Below are 12,649 nucleotides of genomic sequence, written 5' to 3' on the forward strand. Positions count from 1 at the left end.
TTGTCACCTTCGTGCTACTTTCTGCCAGCAATGGACCAATTGTTTCTTTAACTTTTTTCTTGTTTTTAACATGTTGGAAGAATTTTTTTGTTATTTTTTTCTTTTGTGGCAAGCCTTTCTTCATTGTGAGCCTTAGCTAACCTTACTTCATCTTTACAGGCTCGGGCTATTTGCTGATATTCTGCCTTAGTTATGTCCCTCTCTTTCCACTTTTTATATTTAACTTTTTTGTCTTTCAATTTGTCAGAGAGTTCTTTATGCAGCCATGCTGGTTTCTTTTGGGAGCTGTTATTTTTCTTCTTCATTGGTATTGTGGTAGACTGAGCTTTTGTAATCTCATTTTTCAAAATTCCCCAAGCTTCTTGAGTTGTTTTCACCTTGAAGATTCTCATCCATGGAATTCTTCCCAAGCTCTCTCTAAGTTTATTGAAATTAGCTCTCTTAAAATACAAGACTCTTGTTTGACTCTGTTCTACTACTTTTGTTTGCATAATGTTGAATTCCAATATTGCATGGTCACTTGCCCCCAGGGTTCCTATGGCTTCAACACCTTCTATCATTTCCTCTCTGTTAGTGAGAATTAAGTCTAATATGGCTGATCCCCTTGTTCCCTTCTCTACTTTTTGGGAAACAAAGTTGTCAGCTAGGTTCATTAGGAACCTGTTGGATCTTCCACTTGGTGCAGAGTTTGTTTCCCAGTTGATGTCAGGGTAGTTAAAATCCCCCATTATTATTGTGGTGTGCTTCCTACATACCTTAGTTAGCTGACTAGCAAAAAGTTCATCTTCTTCCTCTGCTTGGTTGGGTGGTCTGTAGTATAGACCTATGGCAATGTCATCCCCCCCCCAACCTTTAATATTCACCCAAATGCATTCAAGATAGTTCTCATCATTGTTGTGCTCTATTTCTGTAGAGATGTAGTTATTTCTTATATATAGTGCAACTCCACCTCCTCTTTTATTTGGTCTATTTCTTTTAAATAATTTAAATCCTTCTAGCGGTATGTTCCATTTGTGAGTTTCATCCCACCAAGTTTCTGTAATGGCAACAATATTGTATCTGCCCTCATTTACTTGAATTTCTAATTCGCCCTGTTTATTCCTCATACTCTGTGCATTGGTGTATAGACATTTGAGTCCATTTTGATTGACCCTGTTTTTACTGTCTACACAACCTGTGTTATGCCTGACTGCCCCTATTTTCTTGCCACTTGTATGATTCATGCACATGATATGGCACTCACTATTAAATGCTTGGTTTTGCTTAAAACAACTACTTCACCAAAGTAATTTATCAACCCATTATAATAAAAATCTCACCTGCATTTGAACAAATGATGTCTTGAGAATTCTTGCACATCTCATTACTCTTTCTCCGTGTAAAATTGCAGGTAGTTGGGTATTGACAAGCATCACCATACCAACCTTCTTCACATTTACACTTTCCACAATCACACTTTCCATGGCCTAGATAAGTAGTTAAAAAAATAGATCTTACATATATTTTCATATTTACTTGAAGAGTTCTTTGCACCAAGTAATAGATTTTCATTCTATAATCTATTTAAATAAAACGTGGAAGAGGGTTTTGAATTTATCATGCAATGTTATTGCTCAAAATGGATTAAATAACAAAATCATTATGAGAGCATAGATAGCATTTCTACCATGTATATGAATCCTGATTTTCATTTAAAATTACTTTTGCAAATGTCTTCTGCTTTAAAAATAATAGATCGTTTATATAAAAGTTGCTTATGAAAAAATAGACCTGTCTTTTACACTATACACATGAGCTGTGGTAGTGCAGTGGTTAGAATGCAGTACTGCAGGCTATTTCTGCTGACTGACTGCTGCCAGCAGTTCGGCAGTTTGATTCTCATCAGCTCAACATTGGCTCAGCCTTCCATCCTTCTGAGGTTTGTAAAATGAGGACCCAGATTGTTGTTGGGGGCAATATGATGACTCTGTAAACTGCTTAGAGAGCGGTGTAAAGCACTGTAAAGTGGTATGTAAGTGTAAGTGCTATTGCTATTGCTATACATTGATGTTGCTCTTAGTGACATATTAACACTATCATGGCCCCGTTGGAGTCTGACTCTGAGATGGAAGCCAAACAGCTAACATACAACAGGAGAGTGGTTCCGTTGGCTGTGGAGGAAACTGGGGAAGGGCAAAGTCAGGCTGGGCAAAGCAGGAGAGAGGTAGAACAGGTTCAGATGAAGACCAAAGCCCACCCCCTCCTCATCCTAGGGAACTCAGGGAAGAATGCAGACGAGAGCAATGGGATTTTGTGGCTTACAAGGAAGGAAAGGGCCCTGATTCCCTTCACAAGGCACAACTGGGGATGGAGTTTAAGGGAGAGGCAGTTGGGAGGGGCTGAGTTCACCTAGTGTAGAATTGTGGCTTGCATTCCTGGCATTCCTCCTGACTGTTCAAAGTATTTATGACCATCTGTGTGTTTATCTCGTCTTGCTGGAATTATCCTTCACTCCTGGGACTCCCTATCTTGCCCTGCTGGAGTGATTGATTGCAGTCATTCTGCTTACAGCATTTTGGCTTCAGGTTTGTGGAAGAGCTTTTATGCAGGCTGGAGAGTGAAAGGGACATTGGGAGCAGAGTTGGTGCCAATAAAGCAGTGGTGGGTTGCAGGTGGTTCGTCCCGGTACGGGCGTACCGGAGCCTGCCTGGAGCACTGGATACTGTTCCGGTATGGTGCTCCGGAGAGCCCACCCGCTCGCCTGAGCTCCTTACCTGTCTTTTAAGGCTCTGCGCTTCCATGCACACGGACGGAATTCTCTACGGAATTTCAAAATAATCACATTTTACATCCTGCCTCCCCAAAAGGAGTGCTATTAAGTTATTAAATTCACACATACATACATGCCCATACAACATATGTTCTAATTGGAGATCTACTGCAGAAGTAACTCCTTCAGAACTTACATATTCTCATTTTTCTATACCACTAGGTGGCTACTTTGATCACCCCAAAGATGGATATGCATTTCCTCCCAAAAGTTAAAGATCACAGCTTTCTCTCTAATTGCATATAAGAATTTATAGACATATTGATGCACATGAAGGATTTGGAAGAGCCTAAATGGCCCATTGAGAGGATTTTGTTGATTGTTTTGTTTAGTGGCCATTTTAGCAAAGCCTCAGTTTATTAATTTATCAAAGCTTTTGTTGATATTGCTTTCCTTTATTATTACTACTTTTAACATGTTAGCTTCTCAGAATCACATCTGCATATAAATGGATTAATCAATCAAAATAATTAACATTAATAGAAATACAATGCAACCCCTCATAGGGGGAAGGCTGTGACCATAAGATCTGAATGTCCCTTTAATCTGCTATCAAGAAATCAACTGTTAATGGGCAACAATATATTCTCCCATCTGATGTTTCTTTTAAATTGAACTTGTACAAGATTGATTATGTGCCACCAAATCATTTTTGACTGCTAGCAATCCTCAAGTTAGATTTTGTCAATCATTTTATATTTTCTATCCATGTCGTTTTCTTGGTAAACATATTTTACAAAAAGCAGAAACAAATTAAGATTAAAAATTAAAAGTAAGAAAGATTTCACTACATCTTGTGACAGTGAATGTATTTTTTTTTTAATTTAGTGTAGGAAAAAGCACATTCTTCCACCATCATCACCCCACCTTCACACCATATTGATGTTTTTTAAATTTTATTTATTCAATTTCTGTAGACCAGGTGTGTCAAACTCATGGCGTCATGGCACCGGAGGTGGCTTCCTACCAGTTCTGTAGGATCTCGGCCGGACACGTGTTCTAACCGGTTCTATCCTCAGCAGCGCCATCTTGATTTTCTGTTCTGCACATGCGCAGAGCAATCTTCATCTAAAAATTGTAATTTTTCCCCTTTTCTAACGTTGTGCGCATGTGTACACCTTTTTAGGTGTAAATGCGCACGCCCATGCATTTTTTGCATGCCAAACCGGTAGTAATACTGGCAGGAACCCACCTGCCAGTATTGGGACTTTCCCCCCTTTGCTAAAATGGGGTGGGCGTGGCAAGTGCATGACGCATCCGGCCCACAAGCCGGGAGTTTGACAGCCTTGTTATAGACGCTGATCTGTCAATGATTCTGGGTGGCTTAAAATTCAAAAAAATATTTGATAGGTAAAAACACTAAAAACACCCAGATTAAATATTAATAGAAGCAAGATATTTGGCCAGCTAGCAATTCAGCCAGGCAATAGGGCCCTGAACACATTTAGCACCTCAGCTATGGGAGGCTAACATAGTGGGGGCCACTCTAATCTCCAAATGAAGGATGTTCCGTAGAGCAGGAGCCATTGCAAGAAAAAGCTTGTCTTTTAGTTTCCCCTGCCAGGGACTCTATGATATATGACATATCAAATGTTTTAGATTCATGGTGTATAAATAGCAGTGACGTGCAGTGAGGTTTATGGCTGGTGAGGCACTGACCCAGTGGCGGGTTTCAAATTTTTTTAGACTTGTGGACTTCAACTCCCAGAATTCCACAGCCAGGCATGCTCCGTTCTGATTTAAAGCGAGAGCATTTGTTTTTCTCCTTTGCAAAAGAAGATTCCTTCTTTCTTTTTCTTTTTCTTTTCCCTTCCTCCCTCTCTCCCTCCCTCCCCACTCTCTCAAACACATACGCAAACACACACAAGTTGGATTGGACTGCACACACTTTCCCCCAGCCCCGGAAGGATCCAGCCCAGCTTCACTGACTACAGGTTTACCCTAACCCTAAACCTAACCCTAATCCTTTTCCAGCTGTTTCAGAGAGGATTTCAAATCTACTCTTGCCTCGGGTGCTCTGAAGAAGCCCCGCCCAAATGAGCGCCCTCTACTATGAGGCAGGAGAACTGCGTGCCTCACCTACGTCAGGAATTTTTAGGCTTTTAAAACTTGCTTAACTCTGCTCGAGTGATCATAAAACGCTAAGTCAGACTAGATGAGGCATGCAGTTCTCCTGCATCATAGTAGAGGGTGCTTTTTTAGAGGCTTTTTTAAACAGTTAAGCAGAGTCATCCACGGTGAGGCAGCAACTAGCTCAGCCTGACCTCAGCTCTCGCCTTTTTCCTTTTCCATTTTTTTTCATGATGACAGTGGTGAGGCTGTGCCTCCCCTGCCTCCCCTGCCTCCCCTGACTGCACATCACTGATAAATAGGGTGGAGGACTATCCTAATTCTTTTCAGATACAATTATAACAATTCAATTTATTTTGGAGTATACAGAACCATCCAATCTTTTAATTATGAACCAGTTTTGCATTTAGCTAAAGGCGTTATGAAGCTTTTTCTACTGACTCTTTGCGGTGACACAAATGCTTACAGGAAGATTATGAATGGCGCTTGCATCAGAGGTGGTATTGTGCCGGTTTGCACCAGTTCGGGCAAACTGGTAGTAGCGACAGCGCGAGGCTCCACCCACCCACCCAGACGTCATCATGAACATTCTGCACATGTGCAGAACGTTCTGCGTATGCCCAGACGTGGACGCTCCCGCAGTAGTGAAGAAAAGAGGATACCATTACTGGCTTGCATGCATACTCATAACCACGCCATATGATTTATGCCGGTGATAGAAATGTCTAGTTGCTCTCTTTGACTTGCTTATATGCAGCACCCAACCCTCCAACCAATGCCACAAATGACTGGATATTATAAAAAAAGAGAGACTTGAACAATGCTTTGAAGCAAATGAGAACATTGGTGGGAAAAAATGCTCCTTTTACCAGGTGCTACAGGACACAAAGTTTAATCTTAAAGTATCCCCACAAGGGACACTCCCATTTGAGTTTGCAAGACAAGCAAAAATAATGTAAGTACAACTGAGGCCCGAAAACGTTATTAATTGCAGGGCATTCCAGAGTTCAAGCCAAAAGAGTGTGAATCCATTGCATCCTATGCAGAGGAACTTGAAAGAGTTCTGAACTTTGCAAATTTGGTGAAGGGCTAATAAGAGGTCAGATAATGTGGAATTCTGAAAGGAAAAAAAATACTTAACAGAGCCAGACTGAACGTTTAATAAATTATTTGAAAGTGCTATCACCATGGAAACTGCTGCTAGAGATATTATAGAGGTCTAGTCAAGCAAATATTAATAATCTTGGCAGAACATACAAGCAGAGCATAAGAGGTCAAATGAACTGTGTTATCATTATGGCACAGGTTAACACATAGCAGTCATGCAGATTTAAAGGAGAAACCTGCAGCCAGCACTCGAGAAGATAGACTCAAGATCCAGAAGTTCTCAACAGACAAACAATGGGCCACACCTTAAAAAATGAAACAATAAGGTTCTACACTTAGGCAAGAAAAACCAAACGTACAGGTACTGATTAGTCTAGACGTGGCTCAATAGCAGTAACTGCAAGAGGGATCTTGGAGTCCTAGTGGACAATTACACTTACATATGAGCCAGCAGTGTGCAGCAGCAACCAAAAGGGCCAATGCAACCCTAGGCTGCATTAACAGAGGAGTAGAATCAAGATCACATGAAGTGTTAATACCACCTTATAAGGCCTTGGTAAAACCACACTTGGAATACTGCATCCAGTTTTGGTCACCACGATCTAAAAAAGATGTTGAGACTCTAGAAAGAGTGCAGAGCAGAACAACAAAGATGATTATCTTTGGGTTGGAGGGGGCTGGAGGCTAAAACAAGTAAAGAACAGTTGTAAGAATTGGGTATGTCTAATCTAGTGAAAAGAAAGACTAGGGTGACATGATAGCAGTGTTCCAATATTTGAGGGGCTACCACAAAGAAGATGGTAGAAAACCTATTTTCCAAAATTCCTGAAGGCAAGACAAGAAGCAATAGCTGGATATTAATCAAGGAGAGAAACAACATAGAACTAAGGAGAAAGACTCACTTTTGGAGGCTGGTGCTACCATTTAATTTCCCACAATACCATCTCTTGGTAACAATTTAGCTCTGAGCTATAGATGATGGTAAAAAAATGTCATTACTTGCATTTACTTCACATGCTAGTAAGATCATTCTCCAGATTTTGCAATCTTAATTTCAACAGAACATGGAACAAAAAATACCAGATACGCAAACTGAATTTAAAAGCTGCAGGAGCACCAAAACTGCTAATTTCTAATGTTAAAAAAGAGCTTCTGAAAGTCATTTATGTTTCTCTTATTGTTTATATAAAGGGTTTTTTTTTAATTACTGTGTAGACCACACAAATTATAGATAGTCCTTGACAGCAGTGGTTAGAATGCAGTATTGCAGGCTAATTCTGCTGACTGGCAGCAGTTCAATTCTCACCGGCTCAAGGTTAACTCAGCCTTCCATCCTTCCAAGGTCAGTAAAATGAGGACCCAGATTGTTGGGGTCAATATGCTGCCTCTGTAAATTGCTTAGGGAGGCTACGAAGCACTGTGCAGCAGTAGACAAGTAGTCTTCGAGTTACAATAATTAATTTAGTGACCGTTCATTTTTAAAAAGTGACTTATGACCATTTTCTTACATTTACGACTGTTGCAGCATCCCTATGGTCATGGGATCAAAATTCAGACTGTTGGCAACTGTCTCACATTTATGATTGTTATAGTGACCCAGATCATATGATCACCTTTTGTGATCTTCTGACAAGCAAAGTCAACAGATAAACCATATTTATTTAATAACCATGTTACTGATTTAGCATCTGCAATGATTCACTTAACAACTATGGCAAGAAAGGTTGTAAAATGTGGCAAAATTCACTTAACAAATGTCTCACTCATAAATTCTGGGCTCAACTGGGGTTGTACGTTGAGGTCTACCAGTATAAGTCTAAGTGCTATTGCTATTGAAAGAATCGGGGTATCTCACCACCTCATTTGCCTATTGAAGAGTTTTAAAACAATATTTAAAATGGAAAACAATACTTAGAATAGAATATGGAAGAACTAAACAGTTGAAGCATGCCCAGTTTGTATTCTATCATTATGTATTCATGAGAAACATTGATTTGGAAGAAAAAGAAACTATAATTAAATCTGCTGGAAGAGATAACAAGTCAAATATACAATGATACTACTTTGACAGCTAGCTACAAGGAAGACTTATGGAAACTCGTGTTGAAGGTAAAAGAAGACTGCACTAAAATTGATTTGCTGCTCAACATTAAGCAAACTAAGAATTTGACATAGGGATAGAGTCTACCTTCATGGGCAAAAATTTACAGAAATAGTAAATAGAGTCATGAAAGAAACAACTGTCTACTTTTTGGAAAAAGACTATGATACACCCAGACATAATATTAAAATGCAGAGACATCACACTGATAACAAAGGAAGTTACATGTTCTCATTACCATAATTTTCACAGTTATAATAAACAGCTTGAAAGTTAGATCAACAGAAAGACTGAATTAAAACAAATGCATGCATTTGAATTGTGGTGCTGGATGCTGCAAGGAAAAAACAATTCAGTACTAGATGACGAAAAACTAGATGGCTCCTACAAAGCACTAATATTTAAGATTTACATTTCAGACAGATAATACTGTGATATTAGTTCCTGGTACAGGCCATGAGACATTAAAAAAAATCTAAAGGAAGTGAAAAAGGGATTGATAGTATAAGACAAATTGGCTAGATACTGTCACTGATGACACAATCATAAATGTACAACAAATAAGCAGTTACTGACTGCCAGGAACACAAATTCTCAGAAATAACTGAATAAAATGTTGTAATAACTCATCTAGAATACAAATATTCCAACACATTTATACTATCCTAAAATGCAGCCTTATTAAAGTCAGCACATAAACCTATTACTTCAGCTGCACCATAGATTCAATTAAAAGTATTTCAATTCAAATTTGGAAACAAATGAACAACTTTCTATTCAATAACCAAGAATTTCTTTTGCAACTGAGGGAAATGATTTTCCATTCATTTTCAACAAAGATTAATAAATGGTTGATCAGCAGCAAAACCAGAAGTAGAATGTACAGTAGTGGCCAAAATTGTGGAAACCTTTTGGGGAAAGTGTATTTTTGAGGTTTGATGGCTAATAACACACTTTTTTTGACTAGTACCATAAACTTATACATCAATGGAAAGATAATTTAATCAAGAATGTAATGCAACAGGGTTTGTTCATTTATCTGTATTCTATGAAAAGTTATAGCCAAATAATCAGAAAAAAGGAGCACAACTTGCTTAGGTTGCTATCAGGTGACTTTTCTTCATCTGATTGTAGCCAATGAGCATGAGTGTTTAGAGACCCAATCAGGTGTCATCTTGTTTTGGCAATGAGCCAATCAGTTTACCCAACTGACATGGTGATAATTTTTGTATATCTCATTTTTTCTATTGTGATAATTTTTGTATATCTCATTTTTTCTATGTTTCATTTTTCTTCTTTATAACTGCTATTCTAATAGCAAATCCTTTTCTTCTTTATAACTGCTATTCTAATAGCAAATCCTTTTCTTCTTTATAACTGCTATTCTAATAGCAAATCCCTCATAAAAGTTATTGCTAGAGCTGCGCTGCCCCACTGAAGTTGGAGGCTTCTGCCCCTCGTGCTGCACTTTGCAGCCGGTGGAGCCCCGCATGGACCTCTTTGGGATGCTGGGCTGCCTGAACCGGTCCCAGCTCCAGCAGCATTTCCTGGCCCTGCAGCGCTCGCTGCACCCAGACCCCTTCAGCCGCCGACTGCAGGTGGGAGCCGGCCAAGCGCGGTGTCTTGAAGCAGCACGCTGCCCTGGTGAATCTGGTGTATGGAACCTTCCACAGCCTGCTCTGCGCGGAGTCAAGTTGGCGACAGGCAGCAATGCGGAGATTGAGGGAATTGAGGCCAGGTAGCAACCTTGTTCTCTGTTTGTGAGACAGAAAGAGAAGCTGCCTGTGAGGGAGCCCATGAAACAAAATAAAGGCACTCTGGGGATTCCCACCCCCAAAAAGACAGCAAAGAGCCCCAGCCTGGCGTGCTCCCCCCTCAAAACTTTTCACTACTGCGTGAAAAGGGCATTGGTTGGTGGTGGGGCCATGTGACTGAGTGTGCATTAATGATGTCAAGTTGGCCATGCCTACTCAGTCACATGCCCCCCATCTAGCCATGCCCACCAAACCAGTAGTATTTTTTTTTGAAATTCACCCCGCTCCACTACCATTATTTTGGGCTAGGACACTTTCTTCAAAATGTAGTAACTAGCTTTGATATGCCTGGAAGCTTTCTTACACATCCAAAATGTCGAATGAATTTATTTAGTTTGAAATAAAACTAAGAATACAACTGAAAATGTGAGCTTCAGTCCTCATTTTGACTTTGAATTCCATAGATCAGAACTAATAATGAATGTCACAGGTAAGAAGGTGAAATTCATCTATGAAGTTTAGATTTTGTGGAGCTCTTCTGTATTTATTACTCACTTTATTTTCCCAATCATTTCTGGAATGATTTTCCAAGAAGTAGAAATGTCAGTCACTCCCCAGAAGTCAGACTCATAAGTGCACAAACAAGAACGTTACTCGCAATATATTGAAAACGGTCGAATTCGTCTGTGAGAGGATATGAAATAATGACCCTAAACTTTGCTGTTTTTCAAATAATCCATAACATTTCCCACAACAAATAATTATAAAAGAAAACTATCTTAATAAGTAGCAAAGAAAGAAGAATAGAAAGAGCAATGGGGGGAGGTTAATTTGTTTGTTTCCCCTATTCAATACAATACAATACAATAGCAGAGTTGGAAGGGACCTTGGAGGTCTTCTAGTCCAACCCCCTGCCTAGGCAGGAAGCCCTATACCATTTCAGACAAATGGCTATCCAACATCTTCTTAAAGACTTCTAGTGTTGGGGCATTCACAACTTCTGGAGGCAAGCTGTTCCACTGATTAATTGTTCTAACTGTCAGGAAGTTTCTCCTTAGTTCTAAGGTGCTTCTCTCCTTGATTAGTTTCCACCCATTGCTTCTTATTCTACCCTCAGGTGCCTTGGAAAATAGTTTGACTCCCTTTCTTTGTGGCAACCCCTGAGATATTGGACACTGCTATCCTGTCTCCCCTAGTCCTTCTTTTCATTAAACTAGACATACTCAATTCCTGCAACCTTTCTTCATATGTTTTAGTCTCCAGTCCCCTAATCATCTTTGTTGCTCTTCTCTGCACTCTTTCTAGAGTCTCCACATCTTTTCTACATTGTGGTGACCAAAACTGAATGCAGTATTCCAAGTGTGGCCTTACCAAAGCATTATAAAGTGGTATTAGCACTTCACGTGATCTTGATTCTATCCCTCTGTTGATGCAGCCTAGAACTGTGTTGGATTTTTCAATAGAGAAATTTTCCTAATTTAATATCCTCCTGTAAGACCTCTGTAGTTGCAGAAATACCACTTTCCATGTTGAAAAGAGATTCAAAAAGATTTACTCCATTTTGTTGATCCTCACTAAAGAAGAAAAAATAAGTTCCAAGAAGGAAAAACAAGTTCCATTTGACCTTCATTTTGCTCCTTTGTGGCTAATCAAAAACCTTAACTAATTGTTTAGAAAAATATTTTCTGAGAGAGAGAGCTTTTCAACTTGAAAAGATGGGTTGAGAAAAGATGAATTTCTAGATGTCCTTTTTTTCAGGTAATAAAAGTTATGCCTTTCATTTTACTCCTCTTTTCTCCTTAGGGGTAAGGACGTTATTTAAAACTACTATGGTGTTGCTTTCTTGAAGTCATTAAATGCTACTTTATATAGCATAATCCCTGCATATGCAGACAACCATATTCTGAATTCAAGATCACAATCCTTTTAATAAAATATCCCCTTTAGAATTTTGTCTCCTCCTCAGGATGGCTGCTGAGTGATTGCTTTTTTCTTCTCTTACCCACAATCTACTGTGTTTGCTGCCAGAGCTGGTTCTTTGGCAGCCCTGCACCCTAGTGAATAGTGGCACTTGGGAGCAACTCAATACAACTTTCTGACAGCTGTGGACCTACCTGGGAGCGGAAATCTTGAAGATTGCAGCTCCTTGTGGGAGCCGCTGGAAAATTAATGGTCTTTTTAGATCTCTTCCTACTGGCAGAAAGTTTTTGTGAACATGCCTGGGACTTTTAATTTCACTTTTTGAATTGTTGCTTTTGTTCTTTATCTCTAAATGTTAATTGACTGGCTGAATGCTGATTTATTTCAATCCCCCTGGCTAAATGTTATCAGCTTTTTCTGCTTCCTTTTTGATTTATTTGGTTGTTTACACCAGTTTCTGGTCTCTCCTATGGAAACACAGCACATCTTTGGATGGAAAATGTTTATATTTGGGCTTTCATCTTTTGGAATATTGAATCTGTATTTTAGCAACTTGAAAAAAAGGTTTTGGATCAAAATAGTCTCTTTTGTTTGTTTCCTGTTCTGCTTATCTACTTCACTGAGCAACAATATATTGGATTACAGAGAGAAGAAGGTTGACACTCAGGCGAAGAAAAAAGAGACAGTTCACCAATATTTAATCTCTAGTAGAATTCTTTTCTAAAAGGTTTGATGAATTTATAAAGACTATGGAAAATATTTTGAAGAAACCTACCTTAAATATTTTAGATCCACAAAAGGAATTTGTTTTTAAAGCAGCAGACTTGTTGGCAAGAAGTAAAGATTCAGAAACAATACAGAGAACAGGTACAGTATATGTGTACCTTG

General features: G+C 39.2%; 1 protein-coding gene across 1 annotated transcript in view; it reads right to left on the reverse strand.

The window, feature by feature from the left end:
- The window catches only part of ITGBL1 (integrin subunit beta like 1), a 184,111-nt gene that overhangs the window by 118,916 nt on the left and 52,546 nt on the right, over nucleotides 1-12,649 (reverse strand). The window contains exon 3 of the mRNA XM_081946761.1: nucleotides 1,320-1,466. Coding sequence (XP_081802887.1) covers nucleotides 1,320-1,466 — 147 coding nt within the window. The remainder of the gene's footprint in view (nucleotides 1-1,319; nucleotides 1,467-12,649) is intronic.

Source organism: Natrix helvetica, assembly GCF_964273705.1.
Source record: "Natrix helvetica genome assembly, chromosome: 3".
Lineage (NCBI taxonomy): Eukaryota > Metazoa > Chordata > Lepidosauria > Squamata > Natricidae > Natrix > Natrix helvetica.